We start from the raw sequence: 25831 nt of genomic DNA on the forward strand, positions 1-25831 counted from the left end.
GTGCGAGCCTAAATAGTATTGCAATTAAAGTAAGGGATGGAAAATACTAGGGGTCCCTGTGTGCCTTTGTGACCCCTGCTGCCTGAAGGCTCATTGCTGCTGCTGGCCATTGTTGCTGTTGTTTTGAGTTCTTGTCTCTTTTGAAACCAAATGACAAGCATTACTTTATTTCAATGATTTGGTGGGGGGGGGGTCCCAGATATGGTGGGGGGGTCCCCAGATATGGTGGGGGGTCCCCAGATATTTGGCTGCACTGTTTTAATTTTCTTTGCGAGAGGAATTGAACAAGTAAGTTACATGGACTCCCTAGATTTGGGAAGTTGCCTGAATCTGGCAATGAACACTTGCAGGAGGGTAAGTCGAGTCAGGAGAAGACGACCAGCGGGTTGAAGGAAAGAAATTTACTTTTAGGAGACGATACAAAGTTAATGGAAGCAAGAGAATTTCTTCGGTGTATTTTAGAAGAACAAGCCAGGGTCCACCAAGATACTCAAAACATAATCAAGTCTCCCTCTTTATGAAATATGGGGCATGTGTGCCCCCGTGAAAGCATTCCCTGTAGAAATGAGCAAGGTACTTACCGGAAGAAGCCGCCTGAGACAACTCCTGTACCTTGCACTGGGCATTACAAGTGGGACTCCTGTAATCTCTCCCGAGTGGGAAATTTTTATGTTTTTGACCCAGTGTCAAGACTTTTTGAACCCCGGCTGATGTGCTGACACCTCAGCTTGTTTGAAATAATTAACTTTTCTGCATTTTTTTGTCTTCTTCAGAAATGAACACACTCGAGTATGCTCGGTGCCTGTGAGCTCCCTGATCCCCTCACGACTTTGGAAAGCCAAGAAGGAGGGCGTGGGAGTGCCTGCCCCTGAGAACAAGCTCCTTCCCCTTGGCCTTGGCCTTCCTGCTTCCCAGAGGCGCGATGGAGACGCTCTCCCAGGATTCCTTGCTGGAATGTCAGATCTGTTTCAATTACTACAGCCCCCGGCGAAGGCCCAAGTTGCTGGACTGCAAACACACCTGCTGCTCGGTGTGCCTCCAGCAGATGAGGACGAGCCAGAAGGACGTGAGGTGCCCCTGGTGCCGGGGCGTCACCAAGTTGCCCCCGGGCTTCTCCGTGTCGCAGCTCCCCGACGACCCCGAGGTCCTGGCGGTCATCGCCATCCCGCACGCGTCCGAGCACACCCCAGTGTTCATCAAACTTCCCAGCAATGGGTGCTACATGCTGCCCCTGCCCATCTCCAAGGAGCGAGCGCTGCTGCCCGGAGACATGGGCTGCCGCCTGCTGCCCGGGAGCCAGCAGAAGCCGGTCACCGTGGTGACCATCCCCGCGGAACAGCAGCCTCTGCAGGGCGGGGCGCCCCAGGAGGCGGTGGAGGAGGAGCCCGACCGGCGTGGCGTGGCCAAAAGCTCCACCTGGTCCGGGGTGTGCACTGTGATCCTGGTGGCCTGCGTCCTCGTCTTCCTGCTGGGCATCGTGCTGCACAACATGTCTTGCATTTCGAAGCGCTTCACTGTGATCTCCTGTGGCTGAACAGCGCGGCAGGGGAGTCTCTCGTGGGTGCCAACTCGGGGTTGAGCAGGTGTTGGTGATGGGATCGCAGCGAGAAGATGGGGGGCGACGCTGATCATTTGGTGCCAGCGCTGGCCTCTGGGCTGCCACTTGATTAACCGGAGACAGACGCGAAGGGCAGACGCGAGGTCTCAGCGAGATACCGGGCAAATCATTGAGCGTTGGTGGCAACAGCTTCGAAGACGATTGCATGCATCCCCATAATCATTTATTAAATGGACTGTGATTTATGATTTGTCAGAATCCTGTTATGAGATAGACGTATTCTACTTAGACGTTAAACTGTGCAAGTGCGTACAATGTGATCTTCTCTAAATGTGGTAGATTAAAACAAAGATGCTTATGTATACAAATAGAACTAAACCTGAGAATCCCCCTAAAAATTCAGCGACGACATGCAGTGCTGGTTCCTTTCCCCTTTTTAATGGAAATCCAGTCTTCATTTAGTTGCTAAGGCTTTTTATACTTTTTGAATGGCACCCGAATTAAAATAAGTGAAGTGGATGGTCTTTTTTTTTTTTTTTTTTTGAAGAAAGTGTCCGAACAAGTGTTTCCAGTGTGTTGTGTTTTGTTTTGTACCTCCATTTTTCTTCCCTTGTAATTAGAGCTCGCTACGTGTTTATTAAACTGAAAGCCCAACAGGAGAGCAATAAACTGAGTAATAATGAGAAATGCCTAATCCCACAGGAACCCTATATGCCAATTTTTCTCAAGCCATCTCACGAAGTAAGAATTTTAAATGTAAATATTGTGTTATTTGTGTGTGCGTGTGTGTGTGTCATTTGATTTACCTCAGGTTTTGAATCTTTTCAGAAGAATCCCAGGAGTAAGACTTTGTGGGCCTGAATGAGTCCAGGGCCTGACTCGGTGGCCACCTCTCGAGCGCCAGGACCCAGGACTCTCCCCGGGAAGTGTCACGCACATATCACTTCCAACATTTGCTCCTCCTCTGTATATCCAAGTCCTGTATTCTGTGAGGCACAGATGGAAAGTGACAGAAGACGCTGTCTTGGCTCGGGGTTTGGAGGTATCATGATAGATATGAGTGTTGTTCATTGATGACAAACCTGGACTGACATTTTAATAGACAGTCCATGATTGCTTTTTGAACGATGTTGTTCCGTGAGAGTGTAAACCATTTAGGATTCCAATTTCCTCTTGTTGGTACAAGTGAGAAAATCTCTTGTATTTCAAAATATGTTTTTATTGAGAAAAGTGACAAGGTAAACTAACGACTCACATTCCCAATCTAAAATGGATCAGTTCATCATAAATTCTCGAATATTCTTAAAAGTATAGTGATCTGCGGACGCCGGTGAAGAAAGATCTGCTGGTGTTGAAGTTGTAATTTCCTGTGTCTGGATGTGTGTGCATTCAGAAATAGCCATCAGCTTTACGGTTCTCTTCTAATTTCTTTTATGGAATTCATGGAGCAAGTGTATTTGAAAGCTCAAAGTAGAAATTAGGTTAAAATGCCATTTTATTGTCTAAGCTATTGGGCATTATACAACAAATAATCTAGGATTTATTTGGTATTAATAATTTAGGTATCCTATTAACTCAATACTATCCTCTATTACGTAACATAATATACTGTTGGGTTAGTGTCGATTTCTCAAACTCTGCCAGGCTGCCGTGATGCATGTCTGACCTAATTTCTATACCTCTTGGAGGAAAGGAAAAAAAAAAAAAAAGACCACGGAAAATGTTGCATTAAGAATGCTACATTTCAAACGGACTTGACCCTTGCAGTTTTCAGCCAGGCCATATTTGAGTTGCTTTTGTGAATGATATCTATGTCTGTCTATGTTCAGTATGAAATGACTGGCCCCGTAGTATAGTATGAACTAGAGTCCTGCGTGTTAAGTAGGTTTTATATAGACACTAATGTGTGTGGCGGTAGAGCGCCCTGTGTTTCTTAGTGCAAAGCCGTAGAGTAAAAATGTCCACGTAACTTAAAAACAGTCCCACGCTAGAGCTGCAGTGAAGCAGTGCTAAATTAATCAGCCCTGTGATAGATTATTGACTTTACAATTTAAGGTAACAATAACACCCAAATCAGAATTCTGTGTGTGCGTCTTCCTGACCTAAGAAATACTGTTTCAACGGATTCTGCCTGCAGTTACTTGTGTATTGCCTGTCAAAGTGTGCAGTTGTGCACACATGTGTGCGCGTGTTTCTGTGCGTCATAGCTCAGCCTGCAGATAGAATATTTGTACACTTGATGTTTTCATGTTAGTTGGCATCCCATCGCGCTGGCCTCTTCTGGCATTTCCCCACGACACTAACAACTCATCTACCCCGTGTGACAAAAGTCCAGGGACACAATCAACTGGAATTCACAGTTGCACATCAGTGGAAAAAAATCACAACTGAAAGCACAGAAAGTCAGAGCTGAGAGCAGCCTCTGGTGGCTTCCTTTTGTGCATGAGTCCATGGAGGCCCACAGAGGTGTGTGGCCCCTTGTAATTCTGCAGCAAAATGGAGACGAGAACTGCATTATTCTCTGCTCTTTCCGAGGCCTGTTGATGTCTCTGTCGGGCTCTGATCCTTTGGAGGGTGAATAAATACCCTTTACTCACTCAATAGTGCTTTAGTTTGTTGTTGTTGTTGTTTTAAATATATATATATCCGCTTTAGTTAGCATCTACCTCTCTGGGAAACGAAAGGATGATTGAGTTAAGGATGAGTATAGACATTTAATAAAAAATGATGTGATTTGAATTTTTAAAATTGTCAACCATTGGTTCCCCCCACCCTTATGTAAAGGACAATGAGTGTTGTGTAAATAGTAAACTTTAAGAAGCATGAATTTTCATCTTTATTAATGATCTTGACATAAGCAAGAGAATACTTCATATGTTAAGTACAACCAACCAAGAATGCTATCAAAAAGCATTGTCTTGGGAAATTTTTGTACAGTGACCTGGGGCACAAGTTGTGATCGAAAAGGCCAATTGGTTTTCAGTTTCAGTCATACTTTATGATTAGAAAGCTTAAAAGGTATTTTCTTTAAGAATACAATTAAGTTCAGTTTTGAGCATGACCTAAAAGTAGGTCCCTTGAAGGTTAACCCATGTGCTGGTGCCACTTAGAGCTATTCTGTTCAATAGATCTCTCTCCGATGACAGAAGTGTTCTATGGCCTATGCGGTCCAATATAGTGGCCACTGGCCATATCGGCTAGTGGGTAGTTGAAGTGGGGTTAGTATGACTGAGGAATGTATTTTGTATTTTATTTAAGTTATCTAAACATAGTCACTCACCTATGGCTGGTTACTACCGTATTGGACCATGTAATTCTGGAGGGTTGCATAGTGGGATCTAGCATGAGAGTGTTGACAGGGTACAGAGTAGGGCTAAGAGAACAGTTTGTGGTTTAGTAACATGCAGTTGCTAAAAAAAAAAAAAAATCCTTTCTGGGCTTAAAAGATAAATGATCTCAAGTATGATGATTCAAATTCATTGATTGCCCTTTGGGGTTATTACTTACATACTTTGGGCCATAGAATGGTCAGTGAGGCATAAAGAGTGTTTTATGAAGCCCCTCGTCTGGGATCATTAGCTGCATGTGAATCTGTTGTCCAAAAATAGTAGTTAGACAGTAACTGTATAAACGTTTGACTTGCAAGCTATGCATGACCTATACTGTGAAACTGTGTTTAGGATCTTAGGGCCAAAAAGTAAATGTTACAGAAAAACAGAAAAAAAAAAAGTCTAATGAAATTCCTCTTCACTTCAAGCATCTTACCCAGATTTCATCACTGCATGAGTAAGGTGTGAAATGTAAGAACAATCATGTTTCGCAGTGTTTGTAGAGGGGTTTTGTTTGCCCTTGAAGTCTGCTGGCTTGTCGTTGTGTTTGGTATGAGGACCCATTTTCAGATGCTGGACGACAGCATAGGTACTGTTCTTAGAGTGAGATTTGACACGTGCAGTCTTGTTTGGTTTTTCCTTTTATCTCTTATCACTGAACAAATTGCAAATTTGCAGCCGTGCACAAAGGCTTTTTTTTTTTTTTTTTTTTTTTTACATTAAAAAACATTGTTCAGGGAATTTAAAGTGTTATTAAAGGGTTATTAAAGTTAACGAAAATTGCTTTTTAAGTGAGTAAAAGAAAGCAGAAAATTGAGTTTGAGATACATTTTCATAGAAAGATGAGACTCTTCCTGATGGTATGATACTTATTCTAGTCTGTATTTTGATTTGAAGAGTTCACATTGCTTTATTTGAAATCCTGTGCGGTGTCAGAATTGGCTAGTCTACTTTTCATTGTTCCTGAGTATAATGTGAACATTGCATTTGTCTCAATTTAGCAAAATTTTAAAAAAATTTTAGCAAAATAGATTTTTTTTTTGAGAACTCGTCAGTGGGCATGACCTTTATAGCTTATCTCTTAAAATTATTTAATTTTTTTTTTTGCCAAGATAATAGTTTGTCTTCAGACTTAAGAGGAATTTAGAAGTCTAGAAGTTATTGGTATGAGAGGAGTGATATCGAAAAGGTTTGAATTTCTATCTTCTCCTAAAAGAACGATATTGTCAGTCAGTGTGCATTTTGTTCCCACACAAAACATGTCACCAGTCAGTTGATCGGTCATCCTTGACCATTTCCGTCATTCCCAGGAAAACATCACATACAAGGTAACCCTTAACCAAAACAGAAGCTCCAGAAAAGAATGGAGTCATCAAGAAAATCCAGTAGCTGTGTTGAAAGTATTAGTCTATCTCAAAAGCAGTGAATTTTAGTTAAATTTTAGTTAAATTCAGTTAAATTTTATTAAGCATGAAATATTTCTAAAAAATAAGTGGAAATTGAAGCCATTGATTTTTTTTCTGACACGATTCACTATATATATATATATATATATATATTTGCACATACAGGTATAGACATATATGTACATACACACACGACTTAGATGTAACAGGAGTTTAAAAAATCAAGTAAAAAAATGTTGTTAGTCATGTTTTCCAATTTGTGGGTTATATAATGTTGAACTTAGATGTTAATTTCTTAACAAATGCTATAGGCTGCGTACATTATATCAAACCAACCACCTTTGGGAATGTCTAGGTGAATAAACCCTTGACACTTCAAACCTATGAAAAGGTGGGTTCTCCTCTATACATTTTATTGGAAAGCCATTGATGATTGAAGAACGCAAGCAGGAGGGGCATTTAGTTTCTGCCTTTCAAATGGCTTGTTTTTTGGCTCAGGTGGAGTACCATTATTCCTGAACTCATGCAGTGTGGCTCCAATTTTTCTCCACAAGTTTCCTTGCACAGTTGGGCCAATGGATTTTTTTTTTTTTTTTTCAGGACTCACTGCCCGGGGTATCCCACTATTCCCACTATGTATATCTCCCTTACGATGTAGTGGTGCTTGAAAACACTCATCTTGTTAGCTGGACTTTATTATTCTAGTCTAAGGTTTTTGATACTATTCATATTATGATCTTTTATAGGAACAATCAGTAATATTTGGGGCAAAGTACAGAGGAGTCTCTTAAAGTCCGCATCAGCAGGCATTGTCTTTTGTTTTTTCTGGGGGTGCTCTCTTAGAGTTGTCCCTGTTCTTCTAGAACACTGCTCTAAATTCATCACCGCAGGGTGCAGGGCTAGTAGCCTGTGTGAGGGTTTTCTGTATTCTCCCTGTGAGTTACTGGGTTATTCTAATTAGTTTTCCAAAGTGATGTTCCATTTTGAATTTGACATTTGCTTTTTGAGAATCTGGAAGTAGATGATTGACTGTGAGCATGGTAAAGGAACATGGGGTGTAAGGAGGAGGAAAAAGAGGAGGAAGATGTCCCCTCGACCTCAATCTGTGTCATCTCTGTTTAGATGGGAGGACAGAGTAGGTGCTGTCATACACTGTGCTTTAGGAAGCTCCTGGCCTGATTTTTCTGGCTGAGAGACAGATCCTGTGTGGGAGCAGTGGAGACGTGGCCTTGGGTCTATAGTAATAGGTAGATGTGCTCAAGACAGAAAATACTTGCATAAAAGGAGAGAAATCTGTAGTGGGATCATGGGTGGAGAACAAAATACATGGGAGCTGAAGGTCAGTTGTGGTAGAAACCAGCTGAAAAAAGAAACACAAGGACGACTAGGAATAACTTAGACAAGCACAATTTGTCATTCTAGGATGGCCTACCAAATTCAGTTCCAGATGTCTAAGTTGAAGACAGAGAGAGTGGGCTGGGCCAGTGAGAGGATCCAAGCTGCTCCACCCCCACCCCTGGGTTGTCCACACGCTAGACAATCTCTGAGCCTGTTCTAGAATTGGTTGCTAGGTCATTACCCACGAACTCTAATAATACCCTCTTAGCAGTGGAATGCATTGCCCAGGTCTGTGGTTGACTTGAGTAGGTTGATCTATTGGGAAGACTCATCCAAGAGTATTTTGGTTTTCAATCCTGGTGGTTGTCATTATACTTTTCCTTATTCCACCACCTGGTCCTGTTTGCCTCAATGGACGATTGCGAGTGGGGAGGCTGCTTTCAGCTTGGGGCGGGTCCCGACTCCCCCATCATAAGCCACGCAGCTGCTCTGCACTGTTCCCGCCGGTCTTCCAGCCCCACTGGTGGGCTCCCTGGCCCTCTCGAGAGCTAATACTCCAGTATTAGGTGGCTAGATTAATGCTGCTGAGAGGCTAACTCAAGTCCTTGACATGTTTCGTTCACAATTATGCATATTATTTATTTTAGAAGCTTTTGTTTTAAAGGGCCAAATTGCCCTACAGATAAATGAGCTGCTGGGCTGTGTAGAAAATATTGTTCAAATGTTGCCAAATAACTGACTTTGGAAGTGGGATATCAAGCTGCTGTTTATAAATCTGAATGTCTTAAAAAGCATTCTTGCTTGCTTTCTCTGGTGTAGATGGTGTCTTAGCAAGTCTTGAGTTTTTCCAATGAACCCAATTTTAATATATGGTATTTTTGTATGCCAAACTGTTGTCTTGTCCTTTGTATATGTGGTAATGTTGATTTTATGACTACTGTTAAAACACATTTGCTATGATTAAAATTCATAAAATGATTTCAAACAGACTCACGTGCTGGTTTTGTGTGTGTGTGTGTGTGTGTGTGTGTGTGTGTGTGTGTTTTCTTCCCACTCTATGAAGAAAAAAAAATGCGCTGGAATTTTCATCATCAGCTACTCTAAGAATTTTAATAGACTAGGGTAATAAAGCAACAAGGAGCTCCTGAGCCAAGAATTTTAAGTGGAGGTGACCTTCAAGCAGCTTCTCTGAGAAGGCGAAGAATGCATTTGTAATGAGTAAGACCGAGGATGGTGTTGCAACTTGGGTTTTCGTGACTTCCCGTGGCCCCGACTTTCTCCTTCTACTGTCTTAAAATGGCATTGGGTGTGTCGGGCCCCAGGTGAACCATCTTATTTTACTATATGTAGAACAGCTTCACCCAGGCCCCCCATGTAGTAAGAAGAAGGCCCCCATGTCATCTTCCTCTTGGCTCTGAATCTGGAAAGGCATCCTTCAATGCACGTTCTCATCAGTGGGACAGAGTTTTCAGGAGAGCCTTTTCTGATAAAAGCATTCTGTCTTTCAGTAACTCTGGATCACATCAATGAATTTCAACTCCGTTTGCAAGTGGCCTAATCCTTTTTAAGGGCTTATCAATGATCTGATCATGCATGCGTGCTTGTATAAGCATGACCTGGCTCTCTCTGGGCAATTAAAAAATCCCCATAGGTTTTGGGGGGAGGTTCGTTTGTTTGTTTTTAAGATTTTACTTATTTATTTGAGAGTGGGAGAGCTTGAACAGGAGAAGTGGGAGGAGAGGCAGATTCCTCACTGAGCAGGGAGCCAGATGTGGGACCTGATCCTGGGATGACCTGAGCAGAAGGCAGCTGCTTAACAGACTGAGCCACCCAAGTGCCCCTCCCTATAGTTTTAAAAGTGTGAGATACCCTTTTGTTGTACCAAAAAGCAAGTTTTGTACTAGGGAGTCCAGACTTTTGGAAATGTGAAATTCATTTATCGTATTTTAGAATTTCTTGTGTGCCTTTCCCCAGTCTCGGAGTGAGTGGGCATGTGTGTATTTTGGGGCGGGGAGGGATTCCCTTACTGTAACTGCTTCTTCAAGCTTGTGCATTTCTTTCAGCTAGAGAAGGAGTTAACTCAAAAGGGGCAAGAAGGCATTTAAGGCCCTTGTTAAATACCTTAGCTTTTCCAGGTCTTAGCTCCTCCAAGCCCAGGACTGGATTGTATCTAGAGCCTTATCTAGAGACTTCTCTGTAGACTTGGTGGGACCTGGAGTGAATGAGAGGGGAGCACGGGTGAGCCCTGCACACACATCTTGCCTGGGGAACCCCACGTTGGCAACCTCTGCAGAAGAGGCTCTATTCGGATAGCTAGTGCAAGGTTTCTGCCTCTGGGTGTAGGGGTGGAAGAAGTGGGGGAACCTGTGTCAACTCCAAGGTCTTTGCCATTCTGGCCCCTCCTGCAAAGGGGTACTGCATTTGAGTACCCCCAAAGGTCTGGAGGGGATGGGGGCTGGGCACAGAGAGTGACTGGAGCCAGGACTGGCATCCACTGTGTGTCACCCCCACCCTCAGTCCTGACAGATGTGTCCCCTCAGAATATTCAGCCGAGTTTCCTGAAGTGAAAGCCTATTTCCCTGCCAATGCATTATTTTTCTCAATGCTTTTCTTTCCAGCAATAACTCTTGAAGAAAAATGCACGTTCAGTGTACGTAGTGTGGCACTGGGCTGGGGAAATGGCAGCTGTGGGGGGGTGGGGGTGGGGGAAGGAACGGATCCTCGACCCGGACTGAGCCTCTCCCTTTCTTTTTATAGGTTTGAAAATTTGTGTGCAATTCTATTTGACCCAGAAAAGGACAGAGCTGTAATTGGATTCAGTCTCCTTTCTCCTCCTGTTCCTTGCTTTCCCATCTCTTCACACTATTTTGCTGGTAAATGAACATATAGATTATTATTTGCAAGAGTCAGCGATGTAGAAATGTGCATGGGTGTGCGCATGTGCATGTGTATTGTGCGCATGTGCCTACACATACGTGTGAACATCTCGTGGACTCTTGGCACAGATTTTCTCCAAAAGTTGAAAGAGTGAAGATCTTTAGAGACGGGTGAAAGGAGAGACGACTACACCAGTTGGGCGACCAAGGAAGGATAACTGATATGGCAGACGCCCTTGGGAGCGGAGAGGAGTAGGATCTCCTCGGGTCGCTTGTTCCTTCCTGTGCCACTCCCGCTGCTTGACAGACACGAGATGGAAGTGGCCACTGGCCTCTTGGCCCTCACAGTCCTGGAGGGAAGACTGGCATTAATAAAGAAACACTGTTTATGTCCAGGGCAGGGGTACATGGTGTTTGAACATAGCTGACAGGGGGGAGGGCAAGCTGATCTGGTGGGTTCTGGGGAAGGGAGGAGTTAGAAAAGGCAATGGCTTCTAGAATAAGCTCTGAAGGATAACTTGGGGTCAGTGAGGACCGTTTAAGAAGGGACAATAAGAAAGGAGGCAGAGCTGGCTTTTCCTGTCAGGCCCCCTGCCATTCTCGCATTGCCTTGTGCCACGATGCACTGTCATGGGTGATATTTCAGGACGACTCACCAGTCCCCAGAAATAGCCACAAAAGAGCCTTGGACAAAAGCCCAGCTATGGGGTCCATTCCTCCGGTAGTTATTTTCATCAGACGTCGCTGTATGTGGAACTGACTCCACAGTGAGTATTTTCACCTCGCTTTGCCCACAGAACATGTAGCTGTTTTCCTCTGCCAGCACCGTGTGCAGAAGAAAAGGGCAGGTCGAGCCTTTCGTTCCAGTAGTTGTGCTATTGGTTCCTGACTTAGACGAGTTTAGAGTCTGCTCTTACTGACAGAGGCTGCATACAGATCAGCTCTGTCTAGAGTCAAGCCTTGAGAAGAAACTGGCCCAAGCCGTATTTGAGATAGTTGTAGGTATTATATGAAAAAGTTTTCGTGGTTAAATAAACTGGGAAAACACTGGGTTAAATAGGGATTTTTTTTTTGAATTGTATAACTTTCTAGAACCTTTAACATGTGTGACATGTCCTCTAGAGAAACATATACACACATATGTATATATACAAATATCTATATAAATTTATCATATTGTATATAGATCTGTAAAGAGATTTATGTGAAGGAATTGGTTCATGTACCTGAAGAAGCTGGCAGTCTTCAGAGCAGGCCAGTGGGCTGCGGACCTAGAGAAGGTTGACACTGCAGCTTGAGTCCCAAACAAAATGCTAGCAGGAGTCCCTCTTCCTTAGCGGTTACTATTTTTTTCTCTAAAAGTCTTCAACTTATTGAATAGACGCACCCACTCTAGGGAGGACAGTGGGCTTTACCCAAAGTCCACTGATTTACCTGTTAATCTCATCTACAAAATACTTTCACAGCAATACCTTCTGGACGGGTGTCCGACCCAATACCTAGGCATCATGGCCTATCTCAGTTGACACGTACAATTAACCATCGTGGTATGCTAAAGGGCCTTGCCAAATCTGGAAAAGGGAAACACAATGCATACCACTTTCTCCCAATTTATGTGAGTAAAGAATCCATCATTTGCAGAAAACCTATTAACATCTGATAAAACACAGTTTGGAGACTATTGACTTTGAATAATGATTCACAATTTTGTCTTGTTCCAGTTAATCAAAATAGGGTAAAACAAAACAAAAAAACCAAAAACTACACACACACACACACACACACACGCACACACACACATATATTTTGCTTATTTTTTATGTTAAGATTAAACAACTACTCATATGTTCCCTTTTTAAAAACAGTAACATGTAAATGTAAAATAACCCAGTATTTTATTAGATTTGCTTTCATGTTCTATTGTAATTTGCATGCCAACATTCCATGCAGTGCACACATTACAGATGAAACGTTCTCCTATTAGCAAATGATGGGGCAAATATGTATACATCCGCTTCAGTAATAAGAGAATGGGTGACTCTTACTTGCACACAGTGCATACATACCAGAGCAATTTTGGAAAATTATAGCCTAAAAATTCATAAATATTCATTACTACATACTATGGGGTTAAAAACAACTCACAACAAACAAAATTGATAATGATGAACAAAACTAACAATAATTTGCTGTGAAGAAGCAAAAGCACAGCAATTAAAAAACATGATCATTCCAGGCAGCGCTGGAAATTAATACATATCCTCCCCCCACATTGTCGGAATCCAGCCACTCGCACAGGCACACATGTGACTGGAGCCTTGCAGCGTCAGTAAAATACTAGAGCCACGTCTAAATTCTCTGAAGTTAAAAAGCACTAATTTTAGTTTAAAAATACCACATGTAGCAAAACATATGTAGACAGTTATTAATGAGTTGATCTCATTCAGGCACTTAAGAAAAAGTTTTAGGATTGTCAAGGGGAACCCATTAGGAAGATTTGTTGGCCCCGCAGTGGGCAGAGGGTCATACTTTGAGAACCGCTACACAGAGGATTATGCAAACAAATAAAGGAAATTACAAATATATGCAAAACACATAAATTAAAAATATTTTAGCATTTCATAGAAAATCATTTTACTAGAAATAAAACTCATGAAATGAAATCAATAGTTGTAATAATTAGTTTTTTAGAAAGATTATATTTAGAGAGAGAGAAAGCACACGCACATGCGTGTGTATGCTCGAGCACGGGCGGGGGCGGGGGTGTACAGGGTACAGAGGGACAGGGAGAAAGTCTCAAGCAGAATCCATGCTGAGCCTGGAGCCTAATGCAGGCCTCCGTCTCACGACCCTGAGATCATGAACTGAGCCAAAATGAAGAGTCAGACGCTTAATCAACTGAGCCATCCAGGAACCCATGTAATCATTACTTTCAGTATACTCATAAACAATGCATAAGCAATGTAGGGACTATCTATGCTTCTATAAATTTTATATTTATATTCTATAAATTATAAATTTCTATCAGTTTATATACACTTGAAACACAAGCAGCCCCACTGCACAGTTAAGTTCCCTGTTTAATTACATCCCCCGCCCCCACCATTTAGGACAAATCACACCTCCTTCCTGGCTTTATGTCCGACAACCAAGAAATGGTCCTGATTTCACCCCATTCTAGTGTGCGTCTTCCCCACAGCCACCGAGAGGGTAACATTCATTCCGAAGTAGAAGCTTTGCACTCCCTCAAATTTCAGCCCAACTCCTCTATCCTTTTCCGAAGCCGGTACTTGGTGGCTTTTATTTCTATGGAAACCATTATTAATTTCAGAATGACTTCAGTTTACATAGTTCTGGAAAATGGTGTTCTGCTTAAAAGAAAAAAAGAGGACAGGGGCGCCTGGCTGGCTCAGTCAGTATAGCATTTGACTCTTGATCTTGGGGTTTGTGGGTTCAAGCCTCATATGGGGTGTAGAAATTACTTAAAAATAAAATATTTTTTTAAAAAAGGATTGAATATGTAAATTTTGGAGAAGCAGAATTAGTGGATGGGAAAAGACTTCCTACAAGAGAATCTGAACCCAGTACCACTGAGAGAGGGGATCAGGTTAATCCTGCCCTGGGGACCCATCTGTGCCTGGCACTCAGCACTGCCCACCCCCCCGCCCCCAGCACTCAGAGGAGTGATGGAGGCTCCGTGAGTGTTTGCTGAATGAATGAGACGTGAGTCAGCTCGTCCGCTGGGATAGCTCAGCTTGGTCAGGTTCGGATGCACAGTGGGTTTTGGAATACCCCGGGGGCGGGGGGCGGTGTGGCTGGGATTCTCTTTGCAGATCTCATCACTTTCCACACTTAGATTCTTGCTACTGCTGTGGGGAACAGTGGCTTTCTCTTTCCTGCCCGTCAAACCCATTTTAGTGAGCTGCTCCTGTTCAGCTATCTTCCCACAATACAGTCATTTCCTCTTCTTTAAAATGTTCATGCTTGAGGCTGACTGCCTAGGTGGCTTCACTTGTTAGTCAGAATTAACTGATGTCACGACTGTACCAGCCCTGTCACTTGACCATTTACAGATGCTGTGTGTTCCCCATAGCCCACTGGCACACTGGACTAGGTTTGATTTTGTTGTATTTAATTGTGCTCTGTGGTGTGTGTGTGTGAGGAGGGAGAGGGCAGGACTGGGAGGATGGGGAGAGGTGAGGCTGCTGGGATGGGACATGTAAGGAGGTGCTCGCTTCCAGAGGCTTCTGCTGCCTCGGCCTTGTCCTGGCTCTGGGAGGAGAAAGGGAGGATATGTGTGAGTGTGACTGTGTGGGTGTGAATGTGAACAGGTGAGCATGAGCATGAGTGTATGAGTGTAAGTATGGGTCAGTGTGTGAGCATGGGTTTGTGAGTGTGAGCATGAGTGTGCACTGGTGTGTGAGAGCATGGATGTGAGTATGAGTGTGAGGGTCAGTATGTGAGTGTGAGCATGGATGTGAGTGTGAGTGCACCAGTGTGTGAAAGTATGGATGTGAATATGAATATGGTGAGTGTGAGCATGAACATGGATGTGGGACTGCAAGTCTGTGAGCATGAGTGTGCATCGGTGTGTGAGTGTGGGTGTGAGTGTGAGTCAGTATGTGAGCATGAATATGGATGTGTGAGTGTGAGCACGAGTGTGCACTGGTGTGAGTGTGGGTGTGAGTGTAACGAATACGGAGTGTGAGCATGAACATGGATGTGTGATTGCAAGTCTGTGAGCATGAGTGTGCATCGGTGTGTGAGAGTGTTGGTGTGAGTATGAGTGGGTGAGTGTGGGTCAGTATGTGAGCGTGAGCATGGCGTGTGAGTGTGAGCGTGAGTGTGCACTGGTGTGTGAGAGCGTGGATATATGAGTGTGGGTGGGTATGTATGAGCATGAGTGTGCATCAGTGAGTGTGTGTGAGGGTGAGGAGTGCTGACTGTACTTGGATGTAAGGTGGCGTGGGATACACGTCACTTTCCCCAAAAGTGGCAGACAGTCCCTGGCACACAGCAGGTGCCCAGGAAACAGTGTGTGTGCTCAAGTAGAAAATAATCCAAGTTGGAAGGTGGTCCCTTATCCTTCCAGTGAGAAGTTCTAAAAAAAAAAAAAAATGCAGTTTAGGTCAACTTGAATATATAAACTTTTATAGGCATAGATGTCAAATGTCTGCTTTAAACATAATTTACCTTAATTGTACAATATATTTTAAGTCTTAGGTGCTTTTTAAAAAAATGCTATCAGGTGACCTGTATAAAAATTTAAAACTAGCAGTTTCCTCATTTTACAATGGAGATGATCATAATAGTACACGATTTATAGGGTTGTTGTGACGGTTAGAATATTTAATGCAAATAAAGGACTTAGAACAGAGCCTGGTATGCTGTGAGGTCTCAACCGAGGTCTGGGCGTGCCTGCATGTGTGTGTGGGCGTGTGTGTGTGTTGGGGGCATGTGCGTTTCTAGCCCATATGAGCTTTGTTATTCAAAGTGTGTAAACCTCAGAATAGGAAAGACAATAAGGATGTGAGAACTTGGTCTACGTTCTCCTTTCGAGGAGACATTTTTTTGCGGTAAACAATCTTACCTTTTCTTTGGTTATATCCAATAACTGTCAGGACCTGCACTCAAATTTCAATGGAAGGTTCTAGAATGTAAGGTGAAATTGAGGCTATGGAAAAAGGCAGTTGGGAGACAAAACCTCTAGAAAATAATGACTAACTCTCTGTGCAAATATGACTTCCTTTGTTTCTTAAATTTTTCCATGCAGTCGAGCAAAGTTCTTTCCCTCTTCTCCCTTTTTCCCAGACAAAAAGCCTGTTTCATTACAGTCTTCACTTTGCTCGTCAAGACTGAGTGACTTTAGGTGCGTTTAATTCAACTGGATTTATTCGAGGAGCTCGAGAACTAATTTATTTATTCTATTTATTTTTACAGCATGCCCATTACCCAGGGATTCTAGGCACATATAAATGATGTGCTTGGGATTGGCAAACAAGAACTGGTGATAAATTGACAGTGAGCAAACCGTCTGAAAACATTACTCAAAAGGATTCTTCCCTTCCAGAAATGCTTGGTTAAGCAGGTTGGTCTTACAATTTTCTTTGGATCTTGACATTTTATGTTCACACTGCTTGCTTTTCTTTTCTTTTTCTTTCTTTTTTCTTTCTTCTTCTTCTTCTTCTTCTTCTTTTTTTTTTTCTTGACAAACACAAGAAGAGGGAGGTCCCTGGGTGACGTTGGGGCAGAAAGGGCCCCCTGTGGAGGAGTGGGGGGCACACAGAGGCAGGGGAGGTGCCCTCCACCCGTTAGCCAAAGGCCTGGGCTCTGTCCCTGGGGGGTCTATTTTGCGATTCACAAAGGGGAGGGTTCTGGGCAGGATGATTCTGCATGTCCTCAAAAGGTCATATAGTTTCAACTCAGGTTCAAGGTGAAAAAAGGAACAATGCTGGTCCCCCACTGAGGGGAGGAACTGAAGCTCTCCTAAGTCCCCTACTCAATAGACAAGCACAAACAATGACATGATCAAAGGGGAACCAGAATGCTGTTTGGTCACTCCCTTGATTCCTCCTCATCTGGGGAGGCCCTTGGGAGACCACACTGCCCCTGCTGCTGGCTGTCAGCCTTTGAGCAGTTCTCCTCATCTCCCCAGACCTCCTCTCCTTATCCAAAAAACGAGGAAGTTGGCCTGTAGTAGAAGTTTTCAGAGAATGTTCCCTGGGAGCCATGGGGGCCGCCAGGGGAGGGCAAGGGGAGGACTGCGGTAGTGCTGACCAGTCCGTCACGGATTTCTGTCTGGTAAAAGGAGTTCTGCTGGAAGAAATAAACTTGATGACCACTTTCCTTGGTGATTTCTAAGGTGATTTCTGCTTTTTGTCCAGCCAATCTTTTCCCCACAAATTGGGTTGACTCTAATTTGGGTCTAAACTTGAGGTGTAGGCAACCTCTCTTGTGGGGGTTCAGGAAAAGTTTGCCAACATGGCCTTCTTTAAGACCCCCGCAAGGTGATTGTGGGGGCTGTGCCCAGAGCCCATCTGCCATTTTTACAGAGTTTGATGAGAGAAAGTGGCTGATTTTAAAGAAGCAGCATCAAAACACTGTGGCTTCGAATGGGCCTCTCAGCCCAAAGTGCTCTCCAAATGGAAAAAAATCGTCACAGAGGGACTAATCACTTCTCACAGCGATAAAACACAGGCCAGGCAAATAAACACGGTGGCGGAATCAGCCAGATTTAAGTTTGAATGGAAAATGGTTTTTGGCAAATAGGCCTGGGAGCCACGAACACACGACCAGCTCAGCGAGAGGTAGAAGCAGAGACTTTGGCTTTCCGAGGGCGCACCTGTTTGGGACCCAGGCGAGTGGAGACACCGCACGGAACCCACGTGTGTTAATGGGCCACGCAAGCCTCACCTCCCGGCATCCGCAGATGGTGGAGAAGCCTGAAAGCAAATTAAAGCCTCAATGGGTCACCAAATGCTTTTTGGTTTTCCTTCGTGAGCAGGACAGATCTTCACAGCCCCACCTGCCTTTCCGTCTAAAGCAGAGATTTTATAGATTTTCCCCAGCAGCAAGAAGGAGGCGCAGGCATCTTGTCAAACCCCAGAAACCCTGGTTCTTAACTGAGCCTGAGCCATGTGTGTAGATAAGTGGACTCCCCGCCTGTTTGGAAAACAAACCAGAAACAGCCTTGCATTCCTTCCCATTGGCTGGAACGCTTGTATCTAGATCAATGACTCCAAGAATTCTACAGTTCACTCATAGTTTTGGCTTTCTTTGCAATTTTCCATTCCCCCGACCAATAACCCATTGCCAAGCAGCCTTTCATTTCCTGGGGATGCATAAACAGGGAAATAGTTTTGAGCTGTTGACGTCATGGGGTAGGGGAGGAGAGAACGCCAGTTCTGGGTAAGGTTTTGGTCCCAGCTCAGGCTTTGCAGCTAGTTCTCCGTGTAACCTTGGGAAAAATCACTTCACCTCTCTGGACCTCAGTTTCTGCATCTGTAAAATGGGAATGATGGAACTTACTATCTTACACAGTTACTCTGGGGCTCAAACACGACAATGACGCTTGTGAAAATGCTTCAAAAAGCTTAAAAATATAACACGTATTAATGAAATGCTTCAGTTAACAGTGAATGGCCATGAAATACCTCTTAAATGAATGGCTGTAAAGACTAAAATACTAAGGGCACCTGACTGGCTCAGTCAGTGGAGCATGGGACTCAGGGGTTGTCAGTTGGAGCCCCACGTTGGGTGTAGAAATAACTTAAAAAAATAAAATCTTAAAAAAAAAAAGACTAAAAAAATAATAAAAGAAGCTTCGAGTTTGTTTATTTTTCTTCTACATTCTTATGGCTACTGCCCTGGTTTCGATGCTCATCAGGAAACTCCCATCAACTCTTGGTTGATGTCCCTGCCTTCTACTTTACCTCTACTACTCACGTTTTGTCCTCTTCACCGATGCTAGCGTGTTTTTTCAGAAGCCACAGATCTCTGAGCATGCCCCACTCCTGATTTTTTTTTAAGTTTTTTTTTTTTAATTTATTTGACAGAGATCACAAGTAGGCAGAGAGGCAGGCAGAGAGAGAGAGGACGAAGCAGGCTTCCCGCCGAGCAGAAAGCCTGATGGGGGACTTAATTCCAGGACCCTGAGATCATGACCTGAGTAGAAGGCAGAGGCTTAACCCACTGAGCCACCTAGGCACTCCCCTCTCCTGATTAAATCCTTTCCTGGCTCTGTCTCTCCAATAAGACCAGGCTCCCTGTATCTTAGCATCACACACAGGTGTCCTGGTTCCTCCTCCTCCCTACCTCTCCAGCTTATTTTTAAGCTCCAGCAATGTTAAAGGATTTTATATGTTCCCTGAATGCTATTATCCATACACTGTCTCTTCCTCCCTTTCTGGTCTGACCAGGAAACAACTCTACTCAATTTTCTAGCCTTCATGTCCTAGATGCCAGGAAGCTTTTCTGACCCTCCAAGAGAGGGTTCATCAGTCCCTCCTCTGTGGTAGTTAGTATCTGATTACCTTTCTCCTGCTTGGCACTCTCCTAGAGCTCGTTGGCTTCCCTACCTCTCTCTCCCACCTGATTGTGATCTGCCTATAGGGAAGGATCCTGCTTAGTTCCTTTGTGTAAAGGACCCATAGCGAACATTCTCACTTGTATGTTTTCTCTTACCTGTCCTTCTTGAACAGTGCTTGGCCACTGAAAAAGTGGATGATCTTGGGGCTAAGAAAAGATATGTCAGGATTTCTGCCCCTACTCTGAATGGCCTTGTTCAATGGATTAGATCTCTCCTCTCCACCCACCCCTGCCCTGTTCCTTCTTCTCTCTTTTCCTTCTTTCAAAGAACTTCCAAATACCTCGGTCAACTTCCCCACTGAGAGTGGTCACTGTGATCTTGTTGTGTGGGGTGTGCTCTGCTCCCAAACTTCAGCATGATGGACAGGGATGGGACCCCTGGATAGGGAGCCGTGCAGAGGCCCTGTGGCAGTTTCTTCTCTGATTGCTAATAGTCCTGGATCTCAGAGCAGTGCCTGCTTAGCAAACAGGCCTCATTTACTAACAAGGACTTATTTAAATAAATTACTTAGAATATACACAGAGATATATAAATCAGTCCCTAGTTATGTTTTCAAAAAATTGTATTACTAAAACTCCTCTGTATAAATGCTCCTCCTGTGTTACATATAACATTGGATATTAGTGTATATATAAATTATTATTTTCCTGGCTTTTTTATGTGAGAATTCCAGGACACAGAAGGGCTAAATAACCTTCCTAGAACCGTAAAATAGTTAATGGCAGTGTCAGGATTCAAACCCAGACAGTCTGAAAGCGAGAGATTTGGACAAATCAAGATCCTTTCTCTTTTAAGAGAACTAAAGCTCTGAATGATATGTACTTTGGTGGATTTTATGCTCAAAGTATTATCCTTTTTGTATAGATTTACCACTAAAATAGGGAAAGAGGTGAGGAAATATGAAGGAAAGGAACAAAATAACAGGATATTTGCTATAACACGAATGGACCTTGAAGAGATCATGCTTTGTGAAATAGGCCAGACCCAGAAGGACAAATCTTACGTGATTTCACTCATATGAAGCACGCAGAGTAGGCAAAATTGCAGAGACGAAAGTGGAATAGAGGTTACCAGGGCCTGGTGGGGAGGGAGACATGGGGAGTGATTGTTTAATGAATAAACAGTTTCTGTTTGGGATGATGAAAAAGTTCTGAAAATGGATGGCGAAGGCAGTTGCACAACATTGTAAATGTACTTAAAGCCACTGAGCTGCGCACTTAAAAATGGTAAAAATGGTAAATAGCATGTATATATCACCACAATAAAAAAAGAAAATAAAAGTAAAGTAGCAGTTTTATAATCCCGGACAGTAGCTTCCTCTGGAGGCTGCCGAAGAGGCGGGAGGCATGATGGAGGGCTCTGCCATTTGCTCGCGGCAAACAGAATTTAATTAATCACGACCGAGCCCTCCCTGGCAGCCCTCCCCAGTGGGGCAGCGGCTCAGGACAATTACTGTTGGCAGAACAAAATTATGAATGTTGGGGGGTAATATAAATTTCCTCCTCGAATTTAAGGAATTATGCAAAGTCGGTGTGCTATCTCTAATATCAGCTTAATCAGAGCTCACTCTGTTCTGTACACAGTCAACGTGGAGTCGTCGGAAATGCGAGGGGTGGGCTGAGAGCAGAGGAAAACTCTTTCTCAAGCCTCCCGCCTGGTTGACCTGAGGCAGGAGTTGCAGGGCTGTGGCCCAATCCTGCCAGAAACTCTTTTATTTGACCTGCGATCGTGTTCATCTGAGTTGCCAATATTTTAAGACATGGCCATTTCTTGCAAATACGGATTTCTGACTTTTCTGGAAAAATCTGAAGGCCCGGTTACAGGGCCCCAGGCTCGTGCGCAGCAGAGGGGTGGTGACAGTCCCGTCCAGACTGGGCACTTGCCCCTGGCACTTCCAGCCTGTCCTGCTCTCACTCATTCATGTTTTCTGCTCGGCCCCCTGGGCATTTGCGCTCCCTTCTCGGATGCAAGTCTTCCCTGACCTTTATTTCATGCCCTCCGTAAAACTGCCTCGTCCTCCACTTCCCTCCTTTGGCAGCTCTTCAGGCCTATAGCTCTTACTGTGCCTACACTATTCATGGCCCTCATCATGGATTATCTTTTGTAATGGAATGGACATGACAGAAAGTTCTAGACTTCCTGAAACAGCAAATGCAATTTTTTGCACTACTCTCTATTTCTACTTTAGAAGACATAGTCGCTCATGACCAAATTAGATTGTAAGACCCTCTAGTGCCTAGACTACACCTTAAAATACCTGATTTTCCTAGCACCGGCATGGGTTGGGTTGGTGTCAATAATGAATCAATGGGTTTGGGAACCTCTTTAAGAATACAGATGACTCCTGAGTTCGGCTGTTTAGAGAATTGTGCTAATGCAGCCAAAGACATGGACTTCATCCCTTGGAAAGTCAATCCATTTGTCCCATCCTGTGGACATGGACCAAATCTCATCCTCTGGCCAACAGCTGTTCTTGGTCAAAGGACAGAAAGAGTGAGGGACTCCTGCAAATTCACCCCGTAGTCCTGGGGAAGAATTCATGGCTCCTGGGTTGGTCTTGCTATTTTTGTGCAAGGAGGCTGTCCCTCAGACTACAGGTACTTCTATAAAAGATGGCAACTCTTTGTTTTTAAGTTCATTCTGCCATATCTTGAGTGAATTGATGATGAATTCATTCTTGTAGCTCAGTAAGCAATATTACTTATGTGCTGGGAGGAACAGTGGTTTGGATATGAAGAACGAAGACTGTGACAATCAGCATTGTTAAGAGAGTGTGTGAAGTTCATTGTTCTTGAGAAGTCACAGTAGTTTATAGGAAAAACATTCTTGATCTTTAAAGAAAAAAAAGAAAGCCAAAGGAAACTGCCAGGAAATTGAGTTTCAAAGTCTTGTCCCTTTAGAGTTCAGTACTTTCTAGTAAAGTCAAATTTGGGTAGCCCTTGCTTAGCACAGTACAGCGTTAGCTGGAACATGGGTATGTTCAAATCATGACCATATGGTTCTGAGATGCGCAGGGTTCGGTAAATACGGTAGCAGGCAAAGCAAGGACTCTGCTGATGTCCAGTAAAGGTTGGTACATTCCTCTTATCTACAAAGAATGAGGGATAATCAAGGAAGATGAGAGGACATTTCCCATGATCACTGAAATAAACTAAAGAGCATACATTTTGGGCTACTTAATATTTCAGATGAAAGACTATGTTGCATTGATAGATTTGTTGGAAAATACCAAGACTCTCCTTCTGGCTCTTTGTACAATCCATCCTAATACAGTCTGTATTGGTCGGGGTAGCTAGGTTGTGCACAGTAACAAAAAACCCCTACGTCTCATGGCTGAGTACCTTCCAGCTGATTTCTCACTCTTACGAAGTTATTTGTGCATTTAGTGATTCTGTCTAACACAGCTGTCCTCTCTGTACAACATTGCAGGATCCAGGCTGAACAGAGGGCCCACCATCCCAGAGCTATACCTCCAAGAACACATAACCTCCTCGGGTGACGGGACAGAGGAAGAAGGTCTCACGCTGATGATTAAAGGTTTGGGCCTGGAAGTGACGTGCTTCACTTCTGCTCCAGATCATAGTCCTGCCTGACTGGAAAGGGAGCAGAGAGATGTGCTCTCCTCACATGCTCCAAAGGAGAGGCAGAGAAGAAATGGGTAAGCACTAGACATCACTACCACACATTTCCAATCACATTTGGAGTTTCTTCCCCTGACACTTATATACCAAAATCATCTGGTCGATATTCCAGTTGTTCTCTGTAAACTTAGATTTGAGGAATTGGCAAGAAATGTCATCACTTTATTTGGAAATACAACTCAGGAAAAGAGAGAGAGAGAGGGAGGGAGAAAGAGAAAGTAGATCTTCATTCATTCAAGTGTTCAGCAAATATTTGTTGAATGACCCAGGTGCTGGGATTCAGCAATAATCAAAACACACAAAAGTCCTTGTCTTTTTGAAAGTGTATTTTTGTGGGGACGATAGACAATAAAATATATGTATGATGAAAACAATAGGCATATACTGTAACTCAGATGAGAATTAGCGTCATGTCAAAATAAGGCCCAGGGAAGAGATACCATGTGACTGGGGTGGGGTGGGGGGGGCATGTTAGGTGGGGCACCCAGGGAAGGTCACCAGGAACAATTTTTTTCAAATAATAATACATGGCAGGCTTGGTGGGGAGAGGAACCGAGAGTGGGTTCATGATCTAGATTCTACCCCCAGGGATTTTACAATGGGGGCATGAGATGGGGACTTTATAGACTACAATAAAGGTTAAATGTGATTTTTTAAAAATAAGAGTTAATATTTACTGACTGTCAGCTACGTGCCAAGCACATTCCATGATTTAGCTTCTTTACCTTTCACAACCAGTGGCTATCTCGTTTTTCAAAAAGGCAAACATAAGCTGTGATTCCCAGAAGGTAAGCAATTTGTCCAAGTTAACACAGGTAAGAGGCAGTAGAGCTGGGCCTCAAACCCAGCTGTCCACCTTCAAAGTTGTGCATCTAACTCCTGCACCCTACTGACTTCTCTAAATGTGATAAATGTCACAAGAGAGGTGCTACTTGGGAGGAGGGAAATCAAGGAAGGCTTCTTGGAGGAACTGGCATGCCTGAGCCTAGGTGAATTACTGGGATTCAAGGAGAGGGCATTTGAGAAGGTGCTAGTATAAACAGAGATGTGGAGTCAAAAAGGCTCAGGGCAGGTTTGGAGTGGACCAGAAATTTGTGTTTGGCTAGAACTGGTACAAAGAAATAGGGAAATAATCTTGGAAAGAAAGTTTGTGGTCATATTACAGAAGGTCTAAAATGCCAAGCAAAGGAGTTTGAACTTTGTGGAAAAGAAAGCAATAGTAGCTATTGAAATTTTTGAGCAGAGAATAGAAAGAGGAAAGGCTGTGTCTTAAAAGAAATAAATTGGTCAATGGTGTCAAGAATAGATTAGACAGTTTGGTCAGGGAGATCAATCAAGGGTACTGTAAAGGGCAATGTCAACGGAGTGGAAAAGCATGAAATGAGCAGTCATTTCAGAAGTAGAATGGAGAGCATTTGTAACGAACATGGGAAGGGAGGGCCAGGGAACAGAGAGGGAAGAATAAAAGATAACTCAACCTGGTGAAAAGTCTAGATAATTCTTTATTTTCATACAACTTACACTTTGTTTCTGCTTCTAACACTTATCTTTGATCCCCAGACAGGAGTCAAAAATGGAATTTTACCCCAGTCTTGTTGTGAAATTCAATGAATGCCAATGGAACAAAGCTACTTAAATTACGAGCTGTAAAGCTTCAAATCTCTCCTCCCAATGAAAATCTCATTAGCCTGCCATTTGGAAACCAGCACATTCAAATTTGACTCTGTTTGGCTTGTACAGTTGGATCCCTTTAAAGTGATAGTTTTTCGGGAGTGTGGCAGGAGGCCTGAAATTTCAATTAGATAAGCTGGAGGTTTACCTGTTGGAGGAGAGAAGGTATTATCTTCCTGTTGCTAGGTGATGGGTCTCTAAAGCAAGAGTTCAGTCTTAAAGGATCAGAACTCTTTTTAAATTCCTTTTCTTTTGAAAACAAACATCAATTTAAAACTAATTCCAGATGCCCCACTCTGGTTCTTTAAGGAATAAAACCACTTACTGCCATAAATTCCCCAAACCTTCCGTTCACCCCTTCCCCAAACTAGATAGCCCTAATTTATGTGGATGACCAGCCTTTACTATTTCTATAGGGTATGGATAAGAATAATGACAACCAAGATTAAAGCTAGGAGCCATTCTCCCTGCTTTGTTGCTTTATTTCATTATAATTCTAGGACGTATATACTATTTGTGTCCCTTTAATGGATAGTGTGAGGTTAATTTTATATGTCAACCTGGCTTAGGCTCTGGTGCCTGTTGTTTGGTCAAACACACATCTAGATATTGCTGTGAAGGTATTTGTTGAAAGATGATTAACACTTAAATTAGTACACATTTTTAAAAAATATATTTTATTTATTTATTAGAGAGAGAGTGTGAGAGCATGAGCAGTGGGAAGGGCAGAGGGAGAAGCAGACTCCCCACTGAGCAGGGAGCCCATTGTGGAGCTTGATCCCAGGACCCCAGGATCATGACCTGAACTGAAGGCAGATGCTTCACTGACTGAGCCACCCAGATGCCCCAAGTTAGTACACTTTGAGTAAAGCAGATTATGCTCCATAATTTGGCTCCTAATCATTTGAAGGCGTTAAAGCAAGC

The 25831-nt window shown here is 43.3% G+C and overlaps 1 protein-coding gene across 4 annotated transcripts in view; it reads left to right on the plus strand.

The window, feature by feature from the left end:
- RNF152 (ring finger protein 152) overlaps window positions 1–8606 on the plus strand; it is a 78538-nt gene extending 69932 nt beyond the window's left edge. For 3 of the 4 annotated variants that reach the window (XM_047697876.1, XM_047697875.1, XM_047697878.1), the window contains one exon: window positions 774–8606. In XM_047697876.1, the coding sequence (XP_047553832.1) occupies window positions 923–1534 (612 nt within the window). In that variant the 5' untranslated portion in view covers window positions 774–922 and the 3' untranslated portion in view covers window positions 1535–8606. The remainder of the gene's footprint in view (window positions 1–773) is intronic. The other variant, XR_007121955.1, reaches the window with a different exon arrangement.
- The last annotated feature ends 17225 nt before the right edge of the window (window positions 8607–25831 follow it).

Source organism: Lutra lutra, chromosome 12, assembly GCF_902655055.1.
Source record: "Lutra lutra chromosome 12, mLutLut1.2, whole genome shotgun sequence".
NCBI lineage: Eukaryota > Metazoa > Chordata > Mammalia > Carnivora > Mustelidae > Lutra > Lutra lutra.